Here is a 27,626-nt window from a genome sequence, read left to right as displayed (position 1 = left end):
GAACTATGCCTTTTTGTAGGATTTCATTTTGATTGTTTGATTGTGAATTGTTGCGTTTCCTTTTAATTATTTGTTTCATTTATGATTTTGAGTGATTTTGAATTATTGTGTTTTTCTTGATTGTTCTTTTGGTTTCTCTTGCTTTTAGGTGATTCCTGAACTAAGTTATTAATGCAGGAATTACCAATTTTATTTATATGTGATGTTGAAATTGTTGAGTTAATATTTGAGAGTTACTCATACAAGCTTTTTAGCTTACCGGGTTTGTTGTTTACAACCCGGTGCACCAATTCATGGTGTAGGGGTTAGACCTGTAGGTGATGATCAGCAGGGTTGAGGCAGTGGCCTAGGAGCTGGGTTTTTGACGAGATACATTTATTTGTATTTTTATGGTAGTTGTTTTAAGCTCTTGTGAGCGAAGTTGTCTATTCTAGACTTTTGAAAGTTGATGTAATTAAGGAGAATAAATGTTTAACTCAGTTATTGAGTTTGTTGACATTTACATTTCCAGTATCTGTTTTTAGTTTGATAGTTGTTAAGCAGGTTTTGGGATATTTAGAATTTGAGTTTTATCATGCCCAAATTTTTGAAATTTTATCTTTCGAAAATTTGGGCGTGACATGAAGGCAATGGAGATCGGAGTTGAAGGTTTGAGCAACAACCTCACCCAAAAGTTCAAGCACGATCAAGGTCAACTACAAGCTGGCAGCCGACGAGTCCAACAACGAGAAGAAACTCACGAGAGAGGCTATGGTCTCCTCTGATAAGAGAAGTGCCATCGTCAACTCATGATTGGGGCATAAGTAGGGACGTTTGCACTTTAAAGGCATTGCACATGTTCTCTTATGGCTAGTCACACACCAAATTAATTAGTAACAATGTATATGTAATAGGTTTGTGAAAATGTTGGAAAGATCTAACCGTAAAATGATTAAAAAAATTAAACTTATGCTCAACATCATTGTTTTCAACTAAATTAGTATATTGATATACATCTTAAATTTTGGTTTGTGATCGAGTTCGTATTTTGGTCGTCATATAGGTAGAATTCACTAAATTGGGAATTTGGGAATAACCAATACTATTTCCGGTCGTGGTCGAACTCATCAGTTATATTTCTACCGCCAACTTCCCCCGCCGGTAATAAAACCCTAGCTACTTTATTCCACGACGTCATTTCATACACAGTCCACGCGGTGCTTCTGCGACTCCTCGTAGAAACGACGTCGTAGTAACTAGTAACTAGTGACCAACCGCAGCCTCATTTGAAAACGCAGCTTCGGTCGGAAGTCTGGAACCTTCTCTCCGCGGTTTAGCTGGAAAAAGCGGCTTCTGGAAACAGCAGAACTGCCCGCACCTGCTTAAAATACTGACTTTTCCAAACAGAAAGACAAAACGACTTCCGCAATCTGCAGTCATGCGTTTATATATAAATATATGAAACTAAATATATAAATCCCAGTCGTCCACTTGTTTTGTGAGAACGAGCTAAGCTTAGCTAGTTAGCTCGATTAACACGGATTAAGAGCAATAAGTACTAAGAAAAAGACTGTGTCGAGGAATCGATTACGTGTAAAGCTTATGTGGTGGAATTAATGACTTGACTTAAACCTAATTAAATAAGTGATTCTTGGCGATTAAGTTTTGGAGTAGCTAGTAGCAACAAGCACTAGCTTTCACTACTCTCACTTTCTCTCTTGTTGATTTGTTGCCTAAATTTTGATTGATTTGCCCATTTACAAGAGGGGAGTCCATATCGATCATGAAATTATATAAACTTCGCTTTAGATCGAAGTTTAATTTAGTTTTACATGATTTTTATTTTAATTTCATGCATGACAAAGATATCTATGATTAGATAGATGACCTAATAGAATCAACATGAGCACCTCATAATTAATTATCTCATTAAATGATTCGTGATTAAGAATTTTGGCGCAGCCTCTGAACTAAATTATGAACTGAATTGTATGCTATAGAATAATAATCATGGCGGGTTTTCAAGTATGGTATATATGCCTCCTTCGTCTACCAGTACGTCTTTCAACAATCGTTATCAATCTACGAATATTTTGGTCACGTGGCTTTTGTTATATATATACACTCATATTTAACTATTTGAATCAATAACATAATTAGAAGAATCGAAGTCTAGCTTGTATATCCGATATGTGAGTGCAGCTTAATCCTACTTCCTTAGCATGCTCATCAGTGGAAATCATGGTCACTGTTTTTTTTTTCCTTTGAAGGATGATCACGTTTTCTTTCTTCATCTTAATTAATCTGGTGGATAATCTAAACGATTACCCATGAACGAGGGCATGAAGCTATGAATCTCTAAGCACTTGAATGAATAAACAATGCATTAGATTGTAGAACAATTTGCTAGGTCCGGCCATCAAAGAAAAAGAAGTAGATCGATATGAGCCCAAGAAAAATAAACAGATATAGATCGAGCCCAAACGTTAAAGTTATTGGGCCGCGTTAGGCCCATTTTCAATATTATATCTCTGGCCCACATTACTACCTTTCCGTTTGAGTCCATGCTTATCTCTTCCCTTCTCGGTTAAGTTTCCTTCTTTGGTATCGTCACTCTTGTGCACATCATCCTCGGGCACACAAACAGAAGTTATGACAATGATAAGTTCATTTCCCAAGAATGTTCCCCTGGGCCGCAAGTACAGATCATCACCCTAATCCAAATCGATCGTATTATCGACGCGTACAATTATTTGATAATATTAAAATCTTAAATATTAAATTTTAAACCAATAATCAAAATGATAATTAAGTATTTTGAAACTAACGTATACTTATAAATGTGATACTCACGTCGCACGTAATAAGCTCGACAATAAATATTTTTTGTGACTGTAGTTTAAAGTTTTCTCTCTTGTACAACAAAGTTTCTCAAACATATTAGTGGAGATGCTAATTATCACTCATTGAAATTGCTATTACCCGTAGATTGTGGCGATCTCAATAATGCTAATCAAGATTAAGGAAAAAAGCAACGTGGTCTAAAGTCTAAACATAGCATAATTAATACTGAAATATTTCAGACAAAAAAAAACAAAAAGGTCCATCGCTAACCACACGCCAAGAGGGTCACGATATGGAAATTACAAAATCATCCCTATCTAACATTCCAATCCGAGCTCACCAGCTAAGACAGCACAGAAATACTAAACTAGACCCGCCCGCACCGAATCCTTACTCTTCTGAGATCCAAGTATATTCATGGCACCTAGACTATACGACGACGAGAACTATGTTTATAAACGTGAAGTCACCCTCAACCAACTTCTCAGTGTTGCCTCATCCAAATCACTCACTCCAATTCTGATAATAAATCAGAGCCCTAACCACTCCGATCTCCGATCAGCTTCTCCGTTACTCCGATCGATTTCGCTATGGGTACTGTGAACCGCGAGCTCGATCCTCTCAGTCTGTTTTGTTTTCTGATCGGATTTTTGTTCTTTGATTTATTTTTACTGTGTTTGTTTTCATTTCCGACGATTTTGATTGATCGCAGCGGCGGAGAATCCGTTCAAGAGTATATTGAAATCGCTCGAGAAGCCGGACGGCGGCGAGTTCGGGAAGTACTACAGCTTGCCAGCTCTCAATGATCCTAGAGTCGGTAAGTTTTTTTCAACTCGGATTTGCTTTTTTACTGTGTTTTGCTTTGGTTTAGGAGAATGAAGCAGTAGGAAATGAGATGAATCTGTATGATTTGTAGTGTTGTGGATCGATGAATCTGTTGTATTGAAGCTTTTGATTCATTGGAGTAATGGAATAGTGGAAATGGTTGTGTTATTGGCTTTGTGAGCGGTGCATTGTTTTTTTACGGTTTCGAGTTTCGAGTGTGAATTTTTAGTGATGATGTATTGACTGCGGTTTGTATTGATGTTTGTGATGCAGATAAGCTACCGTACTCTATTAAGATCCTTCTGGAGTCTGCAATTCGCAACTGCGATGAGTTTCAGGTTAAGAGCAAGGATGTTGAGAAGATTATTGATTGGGAGAACAGTGCTCCCAAGCAGGTTGAGATCCCATTCAAACCTGCTAGAGTCCTTCTTCAGGTATTGTGGATAGTGATTCTTGTAAGTTGCTGTTGTCGCAATGCTAGTGATGTGTATGTGGTTTATGATTTGGTTGTGTTTTATGGTTCTCAGGATTTTACTGGTGTGCCAGCTGTGGTTGATCTAGCTTGCATGCGAGATGCCATGAACAATCTCAAGGGAGATTCTAACAAGATTAACCCATTGGTGAGCTACATATATGCTTTAGATTTCTTGGTTGTAATGTTAAATTGCAAATATTTGAAAGAATTTCAACATTGCTTCTCATGAATGTAGGTACCAGTAGATCTTGTCATTGATCACTCAGTTCAGGTAGATGTGGCAAGATCAGAAAATGCTGTGCAGGCAAATATGGAACTAGAGTTCCAGAGAAACAACGAACGGTTTGGTTTTCTGAAATGGGGATCAAATGCATTCGATAACATGCTTGTTGTTCCTCCTGGATCAGGAATTGTTCATCAGGTAAATGCATCAATCAGAGGCAGTAAGTTTGTTCTCCAATATATGGCTCCTACTAATTTTTGATTTTCAGTTTCCAATTGTACTTCCAATATGCCAACTGATGTACAAATTCAAATGCTGACTTACAGGTTAATTTAGAATACCTTGGGCGGGTGGTGTTCAACACAAATGGCTTGCTATATCCTGATAGTGTTGTTGGGACAGATTCACACACCACAATGATTGACGGATTAGGTGTTGCTGGTTGGGGAGTAGGTGGGATTGAAGCAGAAGCTACTATGCTTGGCCAGGTAAATGAGTGCACTTCTATAATCTTTACCTGCTTGTTAATAACTAACTTGTTATCTTGTGATTCATTGACTCTTGCATTAAGTTAGAACTTGTATTTGTGCACTTCCCTTGTGCAGTTTCTTGTCCAGCAAGTTCACTTATTCTCTATATTGTTTATATACAGCCAATGAGCATGGTCCTCCCTGGTGTGGTTGGGTTCAAACTGTTAGGAAAATTGAGAGATGGTGTGACAGCTACCGACTTGGTTCTGACAGTAACTCAAATGCTGAGGAAGCATGGAGTTGTTGGGAAGTTTGTGGAGTTTTATGGTATATCCACATATGTAACCATAGTAACCAGTGATAAATTTTGTCAATGGTAGATGATGCAGCTGCTATTTGATTTGCTTAGTTCTCACACATTACATGGCCTTTTTCAGGGGAAGGCATGAGTGAATTGTCATTAGCTGACCGTGCAACTATTGCTAACATGTCTCCTGAATATGGTGCAACCATGGGCTTTTTTCCTGTTGATCATGTTACGTTACAATATCTAAAACTAACTGGCAGAACTGCTGACACTGTAAGTGCTGTTCAGACGCTATTTCATTTATAATGTCATCTGTATACACTAAGATGGAAATTGTCATGTAGGTTGCTATGATAGAATCATATTTACGGGCAAATAAGATGTTCGTGGACTACAGTGAGGTAAAAATGTCTTTCATTAATTTTGTTTCTATCCTATTTGACATTTGTTTACAATGTGGTTTCTGAATGAACAATTTTCCTGGATTCAGCCCCAGTTAGAGAGAGTATACTCTGCTAGTCTTGAGCTAAAACTTGAGGATGTCGAGCCTTGCATATCCGGGCCAAAGAGGTAGACTTTTTTAATAAATCAGATTACTATGTGCACACTTTGTACCCTTTTTTTTAATATCAATCTTTTGTGCACAACTGAGAAGCATATGTTTTCCAGGCCACATGATCGTGTTTCTCTGAAAGAAATGAAAGTTGATTGGCATGCGTGCCTTGACAATAGAGTTGGATTCAAGGTGAGAATGTCTTAAAGTAAATTTAAAATTGTAAGAGCATGGAGAGACTTCAGGCACATTTGGATGTTCTATGTTTAACTACTAAACAGATTTAAGTTATTTGAAGATAAACATTGGTCTATGTCTGAGAAAATTCTTCTCTTTTATGTATTTATGGTATCAAGCTGAAAACAACTCAAGGAAAGTGTCTCCCAGAAGTCTGTCATAAGGATTGGGAAGTTCAAAATCTTGTCAAAATTTAATTTTTGGCCAATGATTATAGCAGAGTGTTATTGTTGTAGCTATCCATTTTACTAATTCGATGACTGAGATTATGTTTTGTATTAGACTGTCACGTATGCGTACCATCTGTCTGTTTTTGCTTATATTGCTTGTGTGACATTTCAGGGTTTTGCTGTGCCGAAGGAATCTCAAACGAAAGTCGTAGAGTTCTCATTTCATGGAACCCCCGCACAGCTTAGGCATGGAGATGTCGTAATAGCAGCTATTACCAGTTGCACAAACACCTCAAATCCTAGTGTAATGCTTGGAGCTGCATTGGTTGCAAAGAAAGCTTGTGATTTAGGATTGGAGGTTAGATATCTACTTATGGCTATTTCTCATATTGGTGTAATCATATATAGGTTGAGGAAAAGTGAATAAGGAGGAGCATGATGCATCAATTAGTGAATAAAAACAAGTAACAAGAGGATATATATTATGATGGAACCACAAGAATATTGGTCTACTGGGATATATATGCATTACCTATACATGTGAAGTGGGTCTATCTTAAGAGCATATAATTTTATGTGAAGTAATCTCTGAGTGTTCTTTTAGGGCAATCTACTTCTCAAGTTATATAACAGAGCGCTTACTTATCTTGCTGCCTTGTATATTTAAAAATTGAGCCCTTTGATTATAATCAGAATTGATAGTTTATGTTTCTTTTGTTAGGTCAAGCCATGGATTAAGACTAGTCTTGCTCCTGGATCTGGGGTTGTAACCAAATACTTGGAAAAGAGGTACTCACAAGAACCATATACCATATCCGGGGAAATTTTTTACCGTCTTAGTGATGTATTAATAGTCTATGGATTGTCCCTGCAGTGGGTTGCAGAAGTATCTGAATCAGCTAGGATTTAACATTGTTGGGTATGGATGCACCACATGCATTGGAAATTCAGGAGATATTGATGACGCAGTGGCATCAGCTATTACGGAAAATGGTAGGTACTTTAGACAGATAATGCTTATACATATGGCAATCTACAGTCTTGCAAGGTAATTAAGCTGTTTCTGCACTATTACAGATATTGTAGCTGCTGCTGTATTGTCTGGAAATAGGAACTTTGAGGGTCGTGTACATCCTTTAACAAGGGCAAATTATCTTGCTTCTCCTCCTCTTGTGGTTGCCTATGCTCTTGCTGGCACGGTATGGAGCCCATATATTCTTGCAGTCACATGTTAATCTGTGTGTACTCATGTTATCTTGTATGCCCTAAGATTTGCATACTCATCATGTGTGGCTCTGGCTTTGTGCTTGTAAATTTGTCTCTGGTGAAATATCTAATTTAGAGGCAATGGTGCAGGTGGATATTGATTTTGAAACTGAACCTATTGGGGTGGGGAAAGACGGAAAGAAGATATTTTTCAGGGATATATGGCCATCTAATAAAGAAGTGGCAGAGGTGAGATTGCTTTACTGATCCACTGGGACATTTGTTTCTTTTGAAACTTTTGGCATATATTGCAGAGCAATTTCCACCAGATTGAGGGATCTGAAGTTCACACTATTCTTTTGCTCTCTTCAGGCTGTCCAATCAAATGTTCTTCCTCAGATGTTTATGGCTACATATGAAGCAATCACCCAAGGAAATCCCATGTGGAATCAGTTATCTGTACCATCTGGCAATCTTTATGCGTGGGACCCAAAGTCCACTTATATACACGAGCCACCTTACTTTAAAGATATGACCATGTCTCCTCCTGGCCCTCATGGTGTGAAGAATGCTTACTGCTTGCTCAACTTTGGAGATAGCATTACAACTGACCACATCTCACCAGCTGGTAGCATCCACAGAGAGAGCCCAGCAGCCAAATACCTTATGGAGCGCGGTGTTGATAGACGAAACTTCAACTCTTATGGTAGTCGTCGTGGTAATGATGAAATAATGGCGAGAGGCACTTTTGCAAATATTCGCCTGGTCAATAAGTTTTTGAAAGGAGAAGTTGGCCCCAAAACAATCCATCATCCCACAGGAGATAAAGTTTCAGTCTTTGATGCTGCCATGGTAATGTCAACTTTTTCATACAATGTTACACAAAAAATAACCTTTTCATACAATTTTTGTTAATTGAAGGAAATCCTGAAAATGGTTGTAAAATTTATTCCACATAATGTATTATTCTCACCTTCTATTATTATCATTGTACTTTTCAGAAGTACAAAAGTGAAGGGCATGACACAATTATTCTGGCTGGTGCTGAATATGGGAGTGGAAGTTCTCGTGATTGGGCTGCTAAGGGTCCAAAGCTACTGGTATGCCCTTTTACAGTACCCTATATCATTAATTTTACGAACCTTTAACTTAGTTCATGGAATGATGCTTAAAATCATTACTATTCTCAGGGGGTGAAGGCCGTCATAGCAAAAAGCTTTGAGCGCATTCACCGTAGTAATCTCGTGGGCATGGGTATCATTCCCCTATGCTTCAAGGCTGGGGAGGATGCTGAAACTCTTGGATTGACTGGTGAGGAACGCTACACCATCGACCTCCCAAGCACTGTTAGTGAAATTAAACCCGGTCAAGATATCACAGTGGTGACAAGCAATGGAAAGTCATTTGTATGCACGCTACGATTTGATACAGAGGTAATGATTTCCAACTCTGTTACTACTGCTTTTGCGTGTTTGTCCATCTCAGGTTGCTCATCTTCCTTCTTTGGTGCAGGTTGAGCTTGCGTATTTTGATCACGGAGGCATTTTGCAATATGTCATCAGGAACCTGATAAAGAGTTAGATCAACCATGACGCCTTTGGCATGCAGGTGAAGGTCGCCATTGTACTAACCTTTCAACAAGTTCTAATAATCAACATGGAGGGGGTAAAGAAAGCTTGTTTCAGTTATAGAGCTGACCCATATTACCTTATAAATAAAGAGATGTTGGAGGGGATTATTCTAGTTTTAGAATGTTCAGGGGATATAGAGCTTGCATGGGTCATGATCAAAATTTTCCAATATTTGTATCCGTTGGTTATGCTTATGACTGTAGAATTGAAATTTGTTAAAGTCGGCTTTAATGGAGGTGAGGTTGAAGGTCCACAAATGTGGCTTCTTGTTCATTTCTTGTCCGCCGTCTCAAATCCTCTTGCTAAATGCTTCTCTGCAATATTGAAAACCCGAAATATTGTATTCTGAAGTAGCATGTTCTATCCATCGGTCCAAAATGGCCATAATTTCCATCTCATTCTTCTTGTTTGCAATGGATTTTGAAATAACATCTATAGGTTCAAGAGTACACGCTACACGATGGTGAGGGTTCACAGAGTTCTTCATCCAAAAGTATTCTAGAGGTTTATAGGATAGTAAATGTACTTTCTTGATTTTCCGTGAAGGGTTACACATTATCGACTCGATTGTCCTAAATTTTTTGACAGTAAGACTTCTTGTCTAGACAAGGAAAAATATGGATGCTTATTTTTCAGTGGTAGGGATAACAAGAATATAGCTCCCAAACAAAACTTGAATTAGTAGAGCAACAAGTCCTTCAAATCTCGAAGCCATGCAGATGTCCACCGGTTTACTAGGTTACGACTGACAGTTGAAGCACAGGTACTGGACCTCGGGCTTGAAATTTTGAAAAGTACAGCAGTAACATAAGAACTTGTATAACCTGCAGGAAATGATCATTGAGACGACAATATAGATAACCGAATTAAAGAAACGATAGAAAAGTATATCTGAAAAGAGCCATAGAAGAGTCAATAAGTGGATTTCAGAAATCTTTTCTTTTCATCTTTAGTTGTAGCTTCACAGTATATAGCATACTAACATGAAGATTCCCGTATGAACGATTAACGATGTATGTTAGGTAATCACCTCTCGTATAGTTTTTCAAACTTTGTACTCGTCCACACGAATCCATTTAGTAGATGACCATTTATTCCCCCTGATGACAGGACACCCACCTGAAATAGAACAGGCGACATACGTAACTTCAGTAAAGCTCAGGAGTATTTGTCAATGAACGAATAGAAGAGTATTTATCAATGAACGAATATTATGTTAAAAAGTACCAGAAATAAAGTTTGATCTATCAGAATTCGTATGAACTCTTGTAAGGAGATGGTAAATGCAATATGTACATACAGAATCTTCCATGATGGATAGTTTAGAATCACGGACAGTGACACCTAAAACTGATGCTTCTCCAACCTAGTAACTTACTGTAAGTAATCACTCACCATGCAAACTTGAAGGATCTAAAGTTGCATCAGGATTCATGCTCCAGAAAAGCAATGCATCTCCCATCTTAGGTTTAACAGAAAGTCCTTTCTTCCCGCACTCGGATAGCTCATCCCACCAAGGCACAGAACTTATATTCCCTTTTGCATTAGGAAACACAGTCTCACCCCCTTCTTCAACATCTGAGCTGCACCACACAGGAGGAGGAAACATATTTCAGGATCAACATAAGTGGCTCTATGTAATGAATCAGAAGAGTATTTACACAACTATGATATGAAACTTACAGATACATCAGAATGGTAGCCATCCGTTGACCTCCATTCCTAGTGTTATATTCATCCTGAAAATAGTCAAAGTGAGGCTCATACTTCTGTCCCACTTCATAGTGGAGAATTTGAAGGCCCTCCCCGTGTTCTGTATATTGAGGTTTTGGATTAATAAAACAACTTCTGAATCGTTGAAAGCATCATAGACACTACAAAATCGTAAATTGTAACAGATAACAAGTACAAAGGGTAGAGGATCAACAACTTACCTACAGGTAGAAAGGTGAAATTAGCAATCTTTCTCTCAATATTCCTGATAACCTTATCCCGTCCTCTAGACAAAAATGTTCCAGAGCTCGTACGAACCCTGCACACAGGATGTAAACCAATCGTATCACACATGATCCCAAAAAACCAAGGAAATCCAACGAACAAAAGCATTCAGCTGAAATAACACAAGAGAAGCCGGTGAGTAACAAACACCTGCTATCTTTGCTCTTTCCAGTTTCACTGTCAACCACAGTCGACTTTTCCATATGAGGCTTCGCTAGATCGATCAGATAATCACACTCCTGTTGTGTCTGCCAAAATCACCCAAACCAGGTCAGCTTTCCACGGCTAGAGATCACACCAATTCCAGTCATTTACAAAGCACTAATCTCATCCAAGCAATTGTCACAGATTACAGTATACTCTATACACCGAATACGCAGATATTTTGACACACACATCACAAACTCCATCACTTAATAAATGCATATCTCAAATTAGAAACAATAACAAAAATAGAAACAAACTCGAATCAAATATCACAAATTCTACATACTCAGAAAAAATCTCACCAAGAAATTGTGATACACAAAAGCTCTAGGCTCCCACGAGATGGCTTCAACCCACTGCTCCTTGCTCCGATCATCTCCCTGAATCCTAATAACCCCAAAATTCACAATAATTACGAAATCAACCACTGAAATCGAATTGGAAACAAATCAAGAGCCACAATTCAACTCACCTCTCGGCGCTGTTCCTTACAATCGAGCTGAGATCGTTGGCCTTGGGCGAGTCGCCGGAGGAGCCGCTCGGGACGGAGAGGATTCCGAGGGCGAGGAGAATGAGAATGACGAAGGTGAACATGACGAGCAAGGTGAGGACCAGAGTCGAGGACGACGACGACGATTTTCGACCGGCGACGCGGCCGTGCCTGGGCTTTACGGCCATGGCTTGATTTGATGGAGATGGAAATGAGGAAACCCTAGGGATTGGGATCGGGGATCGAATTCAAGATCTGGAAGCTGAGAGATTAGAGAAGCTTCATCAGTCTCTACGCGCTTTGTTTTCAAAGACTTCAGAAACGAAATCGCTGAGTTTGTTTTTCTAATTTTCTTTTGATTTAATTTTTCTGTGTCTATTTAATTATGTCAACATAAGGTTGATCTGTTCAGAAAGTCTAGATACATACATGCTATGTTACTATGTAGTCTAGGGGTGGACTTTTTGGCACTAACAAAACCGAAACCGGCCAAAATCGTATTAAACAGATGCCGAAAAATCGAAACCTGTAAAACCGAGGCTATCAGTTCCTTAAGTATCAAAGAATCAAGCATTGTGATGTCGGTTTGTGGTTTCGTGCATTTAGAAAATCGATTAAACCGAACCGAACCGACATATATTTATTTAATTTTTAATATGTAATTCTACATTAGGTGTCGTGTGTTTTTATTGGTTATGGGTTATATATTATAAGCTTTCACACACAATATTATGGTTTCTAAGTGTCTAAGTCTAATTGAATTCCCTCCCATACAATGTTCCTTTTTGTTATGGATGTTGGAGGCATCAAATAAATGATGTATAGACTTTAGGTTTCTTTTTCTTTTCAATTACTTGTTTGAACCCTTAAAGTAACTTATTTGAAGTATTGAACTCGTAGTTTATTGTTTTAAAAGAACTCGTAGTTTACTGTTTTAAAACTATTATTTTTTATGTTATTTGATAAGTGCGAAAAGTATTATGGATAGTAAGTTTTATAACCGAAACCGAACCGATATTAGGTTAACTGACGAGTGCGGTTTTTTATATAATTTTATCAGTTTCGATTTTAAAAAATAGAATACCGAAGCCTCGGTTCTGGTTCTCGGTTAGTGTCTTAAAACCGAACCGTTGGGACCGAGTCCACCCCTACTATGTAGTGTTGTGATAATACTATATATACTACAAAATACTATTACCTTTATTCTCGACACATTGATGAGTTTCGAATTTTCGATTGTGAGATAATCGTGTTGTGTATTGATTTCTAGTAGCTTGGAATTGGTCGTTGTGCTTGGGTTTACTTGCGTGGCCTAGTTTCTGTTCATTTGGTGTAGGATTTGTGTCTTTCAGTGTTGATTTGTATCCGTTGTATCGCTTGGTGTCATATGCGTGCTTTTATTTATGGTGTAGTTTTTAGTAAGGTTGTCTTCAGTGTTATTATTGTGTATGTTAGACATTTACACTACGTGTTTTGGTGTTTGAGTTTTCTATACAATTAGTTGACAAAAACCGAGCAAAATTGTGCTTAACTCGACACAATATAAACATTAATTGTCATATGAGGAATGTAGGATAGCTCAAATGATCAATGTTGCCATTTGGAATCTTCTCAAAAAAAAATGTTGCCATTTGGGATGCTGCAACAATTTACAGAGTCTGCTTCCAAACCTGTTACAATTTAGTTTAAACTATTTGGAAAAGGCAAATGTTATTAGAATACTGTATGCATCACCAACAACTATACATTACTACTGAAGTTACATGGCTTAATACAAATTACACTATGTCAAGATCTACTTTAATGTATCCTGCAAAATGTGACTAATGTACACTGGCCCTAGCACTCTTGCTCTTCATATGCCTCACAACACTGATATATGATTGTAACAGCAAGCAAAATCCCAGGTCCTGATACCATTGCTCCCATGAGATCAGCCATAACAGTCAAGGCACCAATGCAGATTCCTCCAAGCGCAGCCGCAATAGGTACATAGTGGTTAAGTTCCTTCTCTAAGCTCGAAAATTTATGTCCAGGAATCCCCATGTTTTGTGCCTCGAGTTTCTTTACTACATCTCTCGCAGCAAAACCAGAAACTTGGATCCAAGTTTTCGACAACAATGCACATATTGCAAGTGTGAAGACTAGATAAAATAATGCGCGAATGGGATCGGGTGCCATATCTGCCAATCTTCCTGGTGCAGTGACATAGTAAGCTAGACCACCAATGGGAATGTTGAACTGGCCAGATTGCTGCCACTTCCCCATGAGGTTCACCAAGAAATAATTCCCATTGTACCTCTTGTGAAGAAAATGTGATACAAAATAAAAATTTGAGACGAGAGCGGATAGGAGAACGATGGGCATGGTAGAAGTACGGAAGAGCTTAATACGATATGATGACACTGCTCCCCTTGATCTCACTTTCAAAGCCACATGGAAACATTGCAAGTGGACAACAATTAGAAAGATGAAGACAGTGGCAAGTAAGTTGAGTTTGGTAGGTGCTGTCGAAAGAAAGCCTCTCGAATAGTGCTGGCATTGTCTGTATTGATCAGCATGAGATGGAACAAAGCAACAAGTGCACCTTCAAACTCATGAGCTCCCCAGCGGCCGCTGTTTATAGTCACGGGGCTTAAAGCTTTCCAAATGATGTTTTCGCAGATGTTGGTAGCAACGAAAAGGGAGCCCGCAGAAGACAGAAGGCCATATCACTTTTGGAAAAGCTCATCAAAGCATATCACAATGAAAGCAGCAAAGAACAGCTGAGTTATGATGAGAAGGGCATTAACAAAACCTACATTGCCGTATGCTCCTGATAGCACATAAGTAACAGCTTGACCAAAAGCAATGAGGATCCCCAACAACTTCTGTGCCCCATTGAACAGTTCAACATCCTCGCGGATTCTGTTGTCCAATTGAATGAGTTTTGAACTGGCTAAAGAAACTCATGATCATTCCAGATGTCACAATGGGGGTAATACCGATCCCCATTACAGTGCCGACAGGACTTGTTGCGAGAATAACACGCATCCAGTAAAATGTGTCCCATCTATTACTCATAGAATATTGTATCCCATAGAGGGGACACTGACTGAAGACCCGAAAGAGGAGCAGTACGGCTGCAGTAAATACTAATTTCTCTCTGAAGGGTCTGTTGTGTATATTTTCGGCTTGGGGTAGAAATCGAAGATATGGTCTCACTAGATGTAGCATTCTGAATTCCCCACCCCAAAAAATGGGATCTAAATTCTAAAACACTCCGCACAACAACTAGATACTGAACTCTTGGAGAGAAAAGCTTCTTTGATTTTGTTCACCCCCATGAACAACTTTGGAAAGGTATAACTTGGAAACATTTTAAGTATTACCCAATATGAATGGGGAATACAGTTAAACTAGGAAATAGTGAGATATAGGTCATATAACTTACCCAATGGGAATAGGAAATACAGTCAAACTAGGAAATAGTGAGATGTAAGTCATATCACCCAACTTGTTTACTGTATAACCTAATCAAATTAGGGAACTGTTCTTTTTGGTCTCAGTTTTGGGGTCACTACTATGGCAAATCTGTTGGTCCTTTATGATTGGTGATGTTTCTTCTTCTTTTCATTTGTTGCGTTTGGATTTCTTCTGTAAGTTGTGCCTGGAAGTTGGTTTGATCCATAGAAATTATTTGGTAATTTGATTACAGAGTCGAAACAGAGAAGCACAATTGATTCTTAATTACCAAATGAAGCACAACAGTTTGACAGAATCTGACTAAAATAACAAAGCCACTAAGGGTTTGTTACACTTTTTCCCAGTTCAATTCAAATAAATGGTAGTGTTTATAACCATGCATAGAAAACTAATACCACCAAAAGCTGCAACCTTTACTTATTCCAAATATAAAACATACAAACTTGCATCTCCTAGCAAACATATAATTCATGAATGTTCAATCCAATCAATTGAAGCAGCTCAGTTGGTTTAAAAGACACCAAGAGAGGTTGGGTACAGAGGCGTTGGCTTATAAGCAAAGCAATTAGGAATAAATGTGGAGCTACGCCTTTTTGGAGGCTCCTTGGAATCCATATCTGGCTGGTTCAAGTATGCATACTTGCTCTTTGTCCACCTGCACAGGTTATTTGAAAGTTTTCTGTCAAGGAAACTCTATGATCACCTCGCTAGTTTTATTTGATTGATTGAGAAAATCACTAACCAGTCCTTAATTCCAACACGAATCACATCATTGTTCTCATTTGTTTTGACTGCGGCGTCTCTATCCTTGCCATCGTTGTCTTCATCATTCAAGGACTCCTCAAAAGATCTGTAGTCTTCCTCCTACAAATCATACACCTTCCAACCAGTTAAGCAATAAAGCAAATGTGAGAAACTGATGATATATATATATTTTTTTGCAACTTTGTTACATCTGATACTACTGATCATTCATCTGTCTGACTGTCTCCCAATTTCAAAGATAAGCAATAGCTAAAACTATAAAATTGCTGTGACTGTGGTCGAGAATACTTGACAGGCAAGGAACTGATCGCTTTGAAGTGGAGTCATTGGTTAACCTCAGAGTGTTAGCTCCTAACTAGCTCAATAAGATGGCTACTTCTAACCTACCCTTTTAACAAAACCAGTTCATACTTGTGAATGTATCAGTACATTAGTGTACCGTAGATTTTATCATAAGTTAGACCAAAATTTCCCATGTATCTGATTAGTATCAAGTAAATCATACCGAGAGTTTTCGAGCTCTAATGCGTGCTGCAGCCTTGATCGCTGCGAGGAGGTGCTCCTCCTCATTAATACGCTTCAGCGTCCAGAACCTGTCGATTTCTCTCTTTGTCACACTCTCAACAACACTCTTCTTAGCCAAGAACCTTGGAAACGGTGGCGGCGGAGGTGGCGGCGATGGTGATGAACTCATCTGTTTTCTCTTGACACAGCACTTTCCACTTTCCTGCTCCTTTAGCTTCATGTTCATCAACCTTTTCAGTTTTCACAAACCCAATTGGATGATTGTCTCAGTTCAGGTGTCAGTTGCAACTGAGAAACAAAAGATTGAAGCTAGTCTTAATCGGATATAGAACTTTCAAACAGACCAACCCCCCAAAAATTAGCTACTACTCAAAGCTAACATTCAAATCTGACTGATAGATGATGGCTTTTTCCAGAGAGGATGCTCTTGTATAGTTGTATTCTCCAATCTGGTCTTTTATTAAGAGTAGAGAAACAAGAGACAATTGACTGGTAGGTGCAAAGTTGGAGTTCTTGTTGGAAGAAATGTTTGGCAGGATGTTCTTAAAGGGTGATGATTTCCAAGCCTACACACTTTCACATAATTAAGAAAAGAAGACTTTGCTTGGTCAATACATGTACATCAGATAAAAGTTAACCACCAACTTGCTAACAACCCAGAAGAAGATTCCATTGGAAAACAACAAGATAAACAATCAAGACGATTCCATTGGTGTATCTAAATGTTATAAATTGGGGTATTTAAATGCTATAATTGTATAATAAAAAATAGAAATATCGTTCAAACAGTATCCCTGACTATTAACTTTGGTATTTCAAATTTATAAAATATCAAAAAGACACGACACAATTTTGATATCTGGAACAACTATCGATTTAGGTTCATCAACTTTTCAGAGGTAATAGATTAAGAAAAATTACAAAAAAATTGAAGCATAAATTGAAATCCCTTATTCATCTAACCAAAAATGTCACGTTCTTTACAGTAAAAGTGATCTCATTACACAAATGTTCCCAAACTCAAGTTTGAGAAGCAACCCTTAAGGCCTTGATCTTGAACCGGTACCTAGCCGCCCTGGGAATAACCTGGCTGGGCCCAAACCCAAACTGCCCGTTCCCCTCCATCATCGGCGGCCCATCATCGTACACGTGTCCGACCAGCCGCCCGCACCCGTTGCACTTGATCTTGGTCCTCGTCCGTTGGATCCCCCAATAGTTTCGGGTCTCCCAGAAGGGCCTGATCTTGTCCTCTTTCTCGAACCGGAACTTGGTCGTGTCGATGCCCGAAAACGACAGCGTGTTCTTGTTCCCGGCCTCGAAGTAAACGTCCGGCGGGTAGAGATAGGCGGCGTTCAGGTTCAGGTTGGCTCCGCACTCCGTGCAGGTGTAGACCGATGAAGAAGAATAAGCTGAAGACATTTTGGATTTTGGCGATCGGGGTTTTCGAGTTTGGCTTTTGTAAGGGACTTTTCACAAAAGCGCGTTTGGTGACGTGGCGGGGGATCTGGAATTCTCTCTTTGAAAAGGGCGGCTTGACTTGGCGCGTTTATTATTTCCGTTTTGGGCCCGAAACTGGGTTTGATCCAATTGGGAATACAACCGACACCGACCCCGTGTTGCAAGCAACTATTAATTTTTTTTAAATTTTTTTTCCTTTTTAAGTTGTAAAGCAATTAAAAGTTGATACAGGCTAGCTGTAACAATGTTTTCTAAACATGATTCAGAATCAAATTTAGGTCCTGTAAGCCTGTTAAGGTCTCAATGTTTCATATGTATGATATGACTATTTTTCTATAACATCACTATTTAGAACTTTCGATACTTTCCAACTTATTCTTAAATCTTAATGATGTGATGAAACATAATATTATGTAACTCGAACAATGACATTCGTTCATATGAAAACAAATTACTATTAGTGTTATTACATATTAACTTTTCGTTTTAGCTTAATAAAATTTTACTTAACGACATAGTCTCTTTCGTAAGTTAAAAGTAGTACTGAGTTGCGACTAGCGAGTGATTTGTTGCATTTGAGCTGTTGATTTGATTGCTTTAGAAGATCATGTATACATGATACTTCTTTCAAGGAAATTAATTAGTTTTAGAAAGAAAAATAAAAAAACAACAAAAAAAAGCTCAATCTTTTGGGCCGATGGAACAAATCCAGTGTCCGCTCCTGACCCGAATGAAACCAGATACCCGAAACAAAATAGAAAAAATAAGGTTCGGTTAGCTTGGAGTCCACGTGTACGGTCACTACAGGTCCGGAAATTGATGCCGACCTCAAAGGGCACTCTTGTCTTTACATAACCCCCCAACCTCCCCCATTGCCTCTATAAATAGAACCCCTTGGCCTCACAATTCCTTCGTTTCGAGAATTCCTCAGAGAATCTCAAAGAGAGGCGAAGCTCTTGCAGTCGCTTTCTCTCTCTTCTTCCGCCATAAACAGAAAATCAAATTTAACCGCCATAAAGAAAAAAACGAACACACTCAAAAATCTAACTAACTAAAAATCTCTCACTGAATTTCAATCACTGAAAAACCTAGGGTTTCCGAATCGGAGACCACCGCCATGGAATTCCAGTTCCCTTACTCTCCTCTGGAGGTTGCGACGCCGAGCTCGGTCCAGTTCGGCATCCTCAGCCCCGGCGAGATCGTAATCCTCTCTCTCTCTCTCTCTCTCTCTCTTTTTGCTTTCGTTTCCTTTTTCCGATTCGAAACCGGAAACCGGAGATTCCGAAGCTGCTTTTGTGTGCTCCGGTTGAGCTGAGAGTGAGAGAGAGTAGCTAATTTGTGAGCATTTGTCTGTGTTTTGTGTGCAGAGGCAAATGTCTGTGCTGGAGGTTGACAATTGCAGTACAATGCTGAACGGGAAGCCGGTGAGAGGCGGCTTGAGCGATCTGAGGCTCGGTCCGATTGATCGGAGCAATCGGTGTGAGACTTGTGCTAATAACTTGAGCGAGTGCCCGGGGCATTTCGGTCACATTGAGCTTGCCAAGCCGGTGTTCCACTTCGGATTTATGAAGACTGTGCTGTCTGTAATGCGCTGCGTGTGCTTCAGTTGCTCGAAAATTCTGCTTGATGAGGTTGTTACTAGCCTTGATTTTGAATTCTGTTTTACAATGTACTATATGCAGATTCTAGTATGTTTAATTTAGTGAAACTATGTTTAATATGTAATGTGATGTTGTGACTACCGGAGTTGATGTGGTTTGGAGTTAATGGAAGTGTTTGGTGTTTGGCTGGAACGTGCTTTTGTTTTGTAATGTACTGAACTTGTTTATGCTATCATGCTGTTTCATTTTGGGATAGTTTCGTCGACAATTAGTTGTCCTTGTTTGTTTATTCTGAAGTATGACACTATGACTTACCTGGCTGTGTTGTGTCTTAGAGTTGGAGAAAGCATTTGGCATTTGGCTGAAACTTGTTTTAGTTTTATAATGGATTACTATATACTGATTCTAACCCTGATATGAGTAGAATGATCTAGTTTTGCTTCCATTTCAGTATGTGAGTTTAACTCAGAAGCCAGGCTTTTGATTTAGAAATCTTGATTGCTTTCTATACATTCTGTTGGTCAGACTTGTACTACTAATATGAGAGTCTAAACTTCTGATTTCCTCCCACTGCTACTAGTACTTGAAGGTGTAAATTACCTAGTCCTAGAAAGCAATACTTAGGAGAATTGCCTTAAGAACTTTGCAAATATGTTGTGGCTCTATGTGCTCTATTCCCTTTTCTTTTGAACAGGATTCTTGGGAATTTTGGAATGTTGAACTGATAATCTTTGTGCGGCTGAAAACAACCTGTTTTGCTAGCAATAGAATGGGGTTCTACATCTAAATCCTGTATTGTATTGGTCGTAGTTGGAATAGTCGCAGTAGAACTTTTTTAACATGAACTTTTTACATCTAAATTCTGCTCAATGAGGTCCGTAATTAACTTAAACGGAATAACACCACATGATTTTGAAGTGTTACATTAACCAACTTAAATTTATCATTTCCGCAGGAAGATGATAAGTGTAAACAAATTTTGAGAATCAAGAAGCCTAAAGATAGGCTAAGAAAGTTTGTGGATGCATGCAAGAACAAAACCAAGTGTGAAGGTGGTGATGAAATTGATCTGCAAGGTGGAAAATCTGGTCAACATGTAAAGCAAAGTCGGGGTGGCTGTGGTGCTCAGCAGCCCAAGTTCTCTATAGATGGTTTGGAACTGCTTGCAGTGTACAAATCACAGAGGAAACAATATGATGAGGAACAGCTTCCTGAACCTACGGAAAGGAAACAAATCCTTACTGCAGAAAAGGTGATGGATACAAACTTAAAACTTATTCTCTCATTCTACTGCATAAACTTGTTAAACAATGCTGACATAATGTCGAATTTGTTTCAGGTTCTTAGTGTACTGAAGAGAATAAGTGACGAGGACTGCCAATTGTTGGGACTCAACCCTGAATATTCTCGACCGGATTGGATGATTTTACAAGTTTTGCCTATTCCTCCACCAGCTGTGAGACCCTCAGTGATGATGAGCAGCTCTGCCATGAGTGAGGCAAGTCTCTTTTGTTACTGTTTGTTTCTTATTTCTATTTAGAAGAGAAGTAGCTAGCATGTCGCCTTTTAGGTTATCTCTGACTTCATGTTTTTATCGTGTCCAGGATGATTTAACACATCAGTTGTCCATGATTATTCGCCACAACCAGAATCTGAGGAAACAGGAAAAACATGGTTCTGCTGCTCATATCATTTCACAGTTTACACAAATCTTGCAATACTACATATCCACATATTTTAACAATGGCTTGCCTGGACTACCAAGGGTAAAGTGTCCTTGCCTTTTATACATTACATGTTACTTATACATTATAACGTTATTTACATAGAGAGACACGTACACTTCTGTTAATCTTATATTGCTGTGCAATATTCATATGCTGAAGTTTATCCTCTACTGAATAGGCTACTCATGGATCGACAAAGAGGCCTATTAAATCAATATGTTGTAGACTTCAGGCAAAGCACGGCCGGATTAGAGGAAACTTGATGGGGAAGAGAGTTAACTTCTCAGCACGGACAGTTATTACACCAGATCCAAACCTTAGCCTTGATGAATTAGGAATACCATGGAGCATTGCTATGAATCTCACATACACAGAGACTGTGACTCCATTTAATAAAGAAAGGTGATCTTTCTGTTAATGTTCATGGAATCTCTCCAATTTTTATTACTTCATATTTCTCTATATTTCATATTCATGGAATCTTTTCCAAACAAAAAGGTTGAAGGAACTTGTTGAGCATGGGCCCCATCCCCCACCTGGGCTAACTGGTGCAAAGTACATCATACGAGATGATGGACAAAGACTTGATCTTCGTTATGTGAAGAAAGATAGTGATCATCATTTGGAGCTTGGTTATAAGGCATAGCTCTTTTACACTGACAAATTTGGTTTCGGGTTTCTCCTTTCCTTGAAAATACTTGAACTTCTACTATTCTGGCTGCAGGTGGAGCGTCATCTAAAGGATGGGGACTTAGTCCTCTTAAATCGTCAACCTAGTCTCCATAAAATGTCATTCATGGGGCACAGAATCAAAATCATGCCTTACTCAACTTTTCGCTTGAACTTATCCGTGACTTCACCTTATAATGCTGATTTTGATGGGGATGAAATGAATGTCCATGTTCCTCAGTCACTTGAAACTAGGGCAGAAGCTTTGGAGCTCATGATGGTGCCCAAATGCATTGTTTCCCCTCAGTCAAACCGACCTGTAATGGGAATAGTCCAAGATACACTGTTAGGTGCTCGGAAAATTACAGAAAGGGATACTTTATAGAGAAGGTACAGTGATATATATATATATATATATTTATTTATTTTTTCAAATTTTTCCTGGCATCTTTCATATTTTCCTTATTTAGTAGTCTTATCCTAGTCCATCTTTACAGGACGTTTTTATGAACATCTTGATGTGGTGGGAGGATTTTGACGGGAAAGTGCCTGCTCCTGCAATATTGAAGCCACGGCCTCTTTGGACTGGGAAACAGGTTTTTAATCTCATAATACCAAAGCAGATAAATCTCCAGAGAATTTCATCGTGGCACTCTGAATCAGAAAGTGGTGACATTACCCCTGGTGATACTTTCGTGAGAATAGAAAAAGGGGAGTTACTTTCTGGAACACTTTGCAAAAGGGCACTTGGGACTTCTACAGGAAGTCTTATACATGTCATATGGTATGAAATCTTTCCTTATCTAGATCAGCAATGCATTCCTTGGCATGCAAGTTTATTCTTTTGCAAAAGAGGCGCATGCTTTGATGTTTGAAATTTGATCCAAGTCTAATATGTGACAAGTAAAACTTTTAGACTCCTATTTAATTACTTTGCATGTTTTTCCTTCTTTTGGTGCAATGGTGTGTATTTAACAGCTCCTGCTGGATCCAAACTTGAAATTTTGGCGGAATTAAAGAATAAGCATTAATTGACCAAAAGTATGATCAGACAGAAAAAGAGTACTTTTCTCAGTTTCTGAAGAGTTGAATTATTTTGTTCTGCAGGGAAGAGGTTGGTCCAGATGTAGCCTCCAAATTCCTTAGTAATACCCAGTGGCTGGTGAATTACTGGCTGTTGCAGAATGGTTTTACTATTGGAATTGGAGATACAGTTGCTGATGCGGCAACAATGGAAAAGATCAATGAAGCTATTTACAAGGCAAAAAATGAAGTGAAAGAACTTATCAGTAAAGCCCAATCGAGGCAGCTGGAGGCTGAACCAGGACGAACTATGATGGAATCCTTTGAAAACAAAGTGAACCAGGTACTTGACATGGTTTTGTGTCTTTTGTCCATACTTCATTCAGTTTAGATTTATATTGTTTTAGTACTAAACTGTTATGTTTCTTCAGGTCTTGAATAGAGCTCGTGACGATGCTGGAAGTAGTGCTCAAAAGAGTTTGTCTAAGAGTAACAATCTCAAGGCTATGGTTACAGCCGGATCAAAGGGAAGTTTTATCAATATATCACAGATGACTGCTTGTGTTGGACAGCAGAATGTTGAGGGTAAACGAATTCCATATGGCTTCATAGACCGTACTTTGCCACATTTCACTAAGGACGACTATGGACCTGAAAGTCGTGGCTTTGTAGAGAATTCATACCTTCAAGGACTAACTCCACAGGAGTTCTTTTTTCATGCTATGGGAGGTAGGGAAGGTCTTATAGATACTGCAGTCAAGACATCTGAGACTGGTTATATCCAGAGGAGACTGGTGAAGGCTATGGAGGATATTATGGTCAAATATGATGGGACTGTGAGAAATTCATTGGGGGACATCATACAGTTTCTCTATGGAGAAGATGGCATGGATGCTGTATGGATAGAGTCTCAAAAGCTGGATTCTCTAAAAATGAAAAAGAAGGAGTTCGACGAGACTTTTGCCTATGTGTTGGATGATGAAAATTGGAATCCAGACTATATGTTGCCTGAACATGTTGAGGATCTAAAAACTATTAGAGAGTTTCGCAACGTGTTTGATGCGGAAGTTTCAAAACTTGAAACTGATAGGCTTCAACTTGGCACTGAGATTGCTGTCACAGGTGATAATTCTTGGCCTTTGCCTGTCAACCTGAAGAGGCTCATTTGGAATGCACAAAAAACTTTTAAAATCGACTTCAGACGGACTTCTGATATGCATCCAATGCAAATTGTTGAGGCTATTGATAAACTCCAAGAGAGGCTGAAGGTTGTTCCTGGTGATGACTTGTTAAGTCTTGAAGCTCAAAATAATGCCACACTCTTCTTCAACATGTTGCTTCGCAGCACTTTCGCTAGCAAAAGGGTGCTAAAAGAGTACAAGCTTACTCGTGAAGCATTTGACTGGGTTATTGGCGAGATAGAGGCACGCTTCCTGCAATCAGTTGTATCACCTGGGGAAATGATTGGTATTGTTGCTGCACAATCTATTGGTGAGCCTGCCACTCAGATGACTCTCAATACATTCCACTATGCTGGTGTAAGTGCAAAGAATGTTACTCTCGGTGTTCCAAGGTTGAAGGAAATTATTGATGTATCTAAGAGTATCAAAACACCATCTCTCTCTATCTACTTGAAGCCTGAAGCTAATAAAACCAAGGAGAAGGCCAAGAATGTTCAGTGTGCTTTGGAATACACTAACCTCGGAAGTGTTGCTCAAGCTACTGAAGTGTGGTATGATCCGGACCCTATGAGCACACTAATTGAGGAGGATTTTGAATTTGTCCAATCTTACTATGAAATGCCAGATGAAGATGTTAATCCTGAAAAGATATCTCCTTGGTTGCTTCGCATAGAGATGAATCGTGAAATGATGGTGGATAAGAAACTGAGTATGGCTGACATTGCTGAGAAGATTAGTCATCTGTATAGTGGTGATATACAGTGTATCTTTAATGATGACAATTCTGAGAAGTTGATACTTCGAATCCGTCTCATGGATGAAGAAGCACCACATAATGAAGTGATTGGTCAATCAGAAGATGATGTTTTCCTGAAGACGCTTGAAGCTTCCATGCTGACAGAGGTAGCTCTTAAAGGGATTACAGATATAAAAAAAGTGTTCATAAAGCATGGTAAAGTAAACAAGTTTGATCAGAATGAAGGGTTTAATGCGGAGCAAGAGTGGATGCTAGATACTGAAGGTGTTAATCTCTTAGCTGTCATGTGCCATGAGGATGTTGATGCCAAGAGGACAACAAGCAATCACTTGTATGAGATTATGGAAGTTCTTGGAATTGAGGCAGCACGACGGGCATTGCTGGATGAGTTGCGTAATGTTATATCGTTTGATGGATCCTATGTAAATTACCGGCACCTGGCCATTCTTTGTGATACGATGACCTATCGTGGCTACTTGATGCCCATCACTCGTCATGGTATCAATCGAAATGACACTGGTCCTATGATGAGGTGCTCGTTTGAGCAAGCAGTGGATGTTCTGTTGGATGCTTCAGTTTTTGCAGAAACAGATCATCTGAGGGGTGTAACAGAAAACATAATGCTAGGCAAGCTGGCACCAATTGGCACTGGAGACTGTGCCCTGTATCTGAACGAAGAGATGTTACAAAATGCTATGGAAATGCAGCTACCTGGTTATACAGATGGCCTTGATGTTGGCATGACACCGTCCCATTCTCCATATCTTGACAGCATACTATCTCCTAGTTATTTGCAGAGCCCTAGTAATCTGCTTTCACCGATGTTGGATGCGGCACAGTTTTCTCCATACGTTGCGGGAATTAACTTTTCTCCTCGTTCATCTCCAGGCTATCCTCCATCTGTATGCAGTCCCACCTCCCCATACTATAGCCCCACATCACCACATTACACCCCAACCAGTCCTCCCTATTCTCCTTCATGTCCATCTTTCACGCCACCAGGTTGTCCACCCAGTACTGTCTACCCTCCGTCTGTATACAGTCCCACCTCCCCATACCATAGCCCCACTTCACCATGTTATACCCCAACCAGTCCTCCTGCACGTCCATCTTTCACGTCACCAGGTAGTCCACCCAGTACTGTCTATTCTCTTACAAGTCCATATTACTCACCTACCTCACCCAGCTACACCCCTCCCTCTGCGACATCAACTGCTTATAGCCCAACTTCACCTTCATACGACCAAACACGACCTCCTTACAGCCTGACTGCATATAGTCCCACTTCTCCTTTGTACATCCCAACTTCACACCCCTACAGCCCGACCTCTCCAAACTACAGCCCTACTTCACCATTATACAGCCCCACATCGCCCTACTACAGCCCCACATCGCCCTCCTACAGCCCCACATCGCCCTCCTACAGTCCCACATCGCCGTCATACAGCCCCACATCTCCATACAGGTTAGCTTTTACTCGTATTGTGATGACATTCATTAGTGACTTGAAAGTTCCTGGATCCGGTTGACTGCTGATGACATCTCACACAATTAAACTACATTTTCTATCCAACTGTTTGCTGCATCCTAGTCTTTTCCAATCACTATAAATTCTCTAAATTCAGGCAATCTTATATGGTTGTTTCTTTTCATGTTCAATTGCAGTCTAACTTCACCAGCATATTCCCCAACATCTCCAACTTACTCCCCATCGAGCCCCACTTACAGTCCCAGCAGGTAAGCTTCATTGGTTCAATCACTTCTCACCTCACCCTCGTATAGTTTCGTAAGCTATTGTTTACTGCTGTGTATTAAAAAACGTTTCTGGTTGTTCTTGCTCAGCTTATTAACCACCTCTGGAGTGAGCCCAGACTATTCCCCAAGTTCTCCACAGTACAGGTAAACTACTAAGCTGGTTCATGCAAACAGTTTCTTTTCTTAAGGTCAGGTCTTCTTAAAATGTGCCAAAATGCTAACACATCTACCTCTGTTGCAGTCCAAGTGGTGAGGACTCCCCATCTAGCCAATATTCTATGCCGACTAGCGAAAAGGATGACAAGGATGACAAGGATGACTGAGAAAGATGATGAGGATGATTGGCAGGATGACATAGAAGAATGATGCAGATAACCAGTCCTGGTCAAGGCATATTACTTTTATAGGGAAAACTTCACCATTTGATCCTTAAAGGGAATTATCACCACTGTAAATGTCTAGATTGCATAGTTCCACCAACTCTGAGATTGAGACGGTGTTTGAATCTTTGTTAAAGCCATTTTCATATCAAATCCTAAGCCAGACTTGCTATTGGAATTCAGTTTATGTTAATTCATCTATGTGTTCATATATATAGTTAGTTTTCTGTGTATTGGATTTGTTGTAATCTCTGTATCAAGTCATTATCGGAATTGGAATCTAAAGAATACGCTCATAACAATAACAATCAAATTCAACGTACCTCTTGGGAGTCTTGGCGGGTAAACTCTTTTCTTTGTGTTTGAGATAGTGAGCTCTGCCACCGGAGGGCAGTGGTGCGGCGGCTGATTTTGTTGTAGGCTGGCTTGCTTTACAGATTGGGGTACGCATAGTGCGCCTTCTGTTTATGTTCGATCTTGTTTGGCTCACTATTGCAACTAGTTTCTGTATAGCTGCAGCTGCTCTTCCTTGTCGATTGTCGTTCTTTGATAGTTGTTTGTTGGTGGCTTTGGTGTTTAGAATGCTATTTGGGCCCAAATCGAAAGGCCTTTTTTCTCATTCCACAATGACCCGGTGGGCTTTAAGTCTCATACGACTCATACTCATGTTGTCGGAAACTACTATATGAGGCATGCCCTGGCGCT

At 39.4% G+C, this 27,626-nt stretch overlaps 4 protein-coding genes and 2 pseudogenes across 5 annotated transcripts; 2 read left to right on the top strand and 4 right to left on the bottom strand.

Moving 5' to 3' along the window:
- Positions 1-3,279: 3,279 nt before the first annotated feature.
- On the top strand, positions 3,280-9,169 carry LOC101312476 (aconitate hydratase 1-like). The gene is made up of 20 exons (XM_004287722.1): positions 3,280-3,417; positions 3,536-3,640; positions 3,922-4,082; positions 4,176-4,268; positions 4,359-4,544; positions 4,673-4,834; positions 4,999-5,143; positions 5,254-5,396; positions 5,468-5,524; positions 5,614-5,693; positions 5,793-5,868; positions 6,256-6,441; positions 6,805-6,872; positions 6,958-7,076; positions 7,161-7,282; positions 7,440-7,538; positions 7,662-8,141; positions 8,291-8,389; positions 8,480-8,722; positions 8,802-9,169. Exons 1-20 carry the CDS (start codon positions 3,414-3,416, stop codon positions 8,868-8,870), a joined length of 2,697 nt encoding a protein of 898 aa, XP_004287770.1. The 5' UTR covers positions 3,280-3,413; the 3' UTR covers positions 8,871-9,169.
- Positions 9,170-9,237: 68 nt separating this feature from the next.
- Positions 9,238-11,971, bottom strand: LOC101312187 (prolyl 4-hydroxylase subunit alpha-1-like). Its single transcript, XM_004287721.1, has 8 exons — positions 11,598-11,971; positions 11,428-11,512; positions 11,069-11,166; positions 10,855-10,952; positions 10,604-10,733; positions 10,316-10,503; positions 9,951-10,039; positions 9,238-9,744 (listed from the first exon to the last, which is right to left on the bottom strand). Exons 1-7 carry the CDS (start codon positions 11,801-11,803, stop codon positions 9,966-9,968), a joined length of 879 nt encoding a protein of 292 aa, XP_004287769.1. The 5' UTR covers positions 11,804-11,971; the 3' UTR covers positions 9,238-9,744; positions 9,951-9,965.
- Positions 11,972-13,454: 1,483 nt separating this feature from the next.
- LOC101291674 lies at positions 13,455-15,101 on the bottom strand (annotated as a pseudogene).
- A 275-nt stretch (positions 15,102-15,376) lies between these two features.
- On the bottom strand, positions 15,377-16,774 carry LOC101311899. The gene is made up of 3 exons (XM_004287720.1): positions 16,351-16,774; positions 15,823-15,944; positions 15,377-15,735 (listed from the first exon to the last, which is right to left on the bottom strand). The coding sequence occupies exons 1-3, from the start codon at positions 16,594-16,596 to the stop codon at positions 15,591-15,593; spliced, it is 513 nt and encodes a 170-aa protein (XP_004287768.1). The 5' UTR covers positions 16,597-16,774; the 3' UTR covers positions 15,377-15,590.
- A 405-nt stretch (positions 16,775-17,179) lies between these two features.
- On the bottom strand, positions 17,180-17,890 carry LOC101311607 (uncharacterized protein At4g08330, chloroplastic-like). The gene has a single exon (XM_004287719.1). The coding sequence runs from the start codon at positions 17,787-17,789 to the stop codon at positions 17,391-17,393; it is 399 nt and encodes a 132-aa protein (XP_004287767.1). The 5' UTR covers positions 17,790-17,890; the 3' UTR covers positions 17,180-17,390.
- Positions 17,891-18,945: 1,055 nt separating this feature from the next.
- On the top strand, positions 18,946-26,864 carry LOC101291382 (annotated as a pseudogene). Its single transcript, XR_183838.1, has 14 exons — positions 18,946-19,029; positions 19,196-19,459; positions 20,385-20,681; positions 20,769-20,927; positions 21,034-21,195; positions 21,335-21,558; positions 21,655-21,796; positions 21,881-22,215; positions 22,323-22,609; positions 22,933-23,191; positions 23,280-26,251; positions 26,452-26,523; positions 26,629-26,685; positions 26,783-26,864. The product of XR_183838.1 is annotated as a DNA-directed RNA polymerase II subunit RPB1-like (transcript).
- Positions 26,865-27,626: the final 762 nt, after the last annotated feature.

Source organism: Fragaria vesca, linkage group LG1, assembly GCF_000184155.1.
Source record: "Fragaria vesca subsp. vesca linkage group LG1, FraVesHawaii_1.0, whole genome shotgun sequence".
NCBI lineage: Eukaryota > Viridiplantae > Streptophyta > Magnoliopsida > Rosales > Rosaceae > Fragaria > Fragaria vesca.
Note: the sequence above shows the minus strand (reverse complement) of the source record. Positions and strands in the feature narration are given on the sequence as shown.

Bases quoted from the DNA above. Each gene is read 5' to 3' on its own strand.
- LOC101312476 (XM_004287722.1), top strand. The intron at 4,269-4,358 runs GTGAGCTACATA...TCATGAATGTAG, and splicing joins CTAACAAGATTAACCCATTG to GTACCAGTAGATCTTGTCAT. The intron at 5,397-5,467 runs GTAAGTGCTGTT...ATTGTCATGTAG, and splicing joins CTGGCAGAACTGCTGACACT to GTTGCTATGATAGAATCATA.
- LOC101312187 (XM_004287721.1), bottom strand. From the start codon at position 11,803: ATGGCCGTAAAGCCCAGGCACGGCCGCGTCGCCGGTCGAAAATCGTCG. The intron at 11,167-11,427 runs GTGAGATTTTTT...TGATTTTGGCAG, and splicing joins TTGTGTATCACAATTTCTTG to ACACAACAGGAGTGTGATTA. The intron at 10,040-10,315 runs GTGAGTGATTAC...GTTCTATTTCAG, and splicing joins AGATCCTTCAAGTTTGCATG to GTGGGTGTCCTGTCATCAGG.
- LOC101311899 (XM_004287720.1), bottom strand. From the start codon at position 16,596: ATGAACATGAAGCTAAAGGAGCAGGAAAGTGGAAAGTGCTGTGTCAAG. The intron at 15,945-16,350 runs GTATGATTTACT...TATGATTTGTAG, and splicing joins TTAGAGCTCGAAAACTCTCG to GAGGAAGACTACAGATCTTT. The intron at 15,736-15,822 runs GTTAGTGATTTT...TAACCTGTGCAG, and splicing joins CGTGTTGGAATTAAGGACTG to GTGGACAAAGAGCAAGTATG.
- LOC101311607 (XM_004287719.1), bottom strand. From the start codon at position 17,789: ATGTCTTCAGCTTATTCTTCTTCATCGGTCTACACCTGCACGGAGTGC.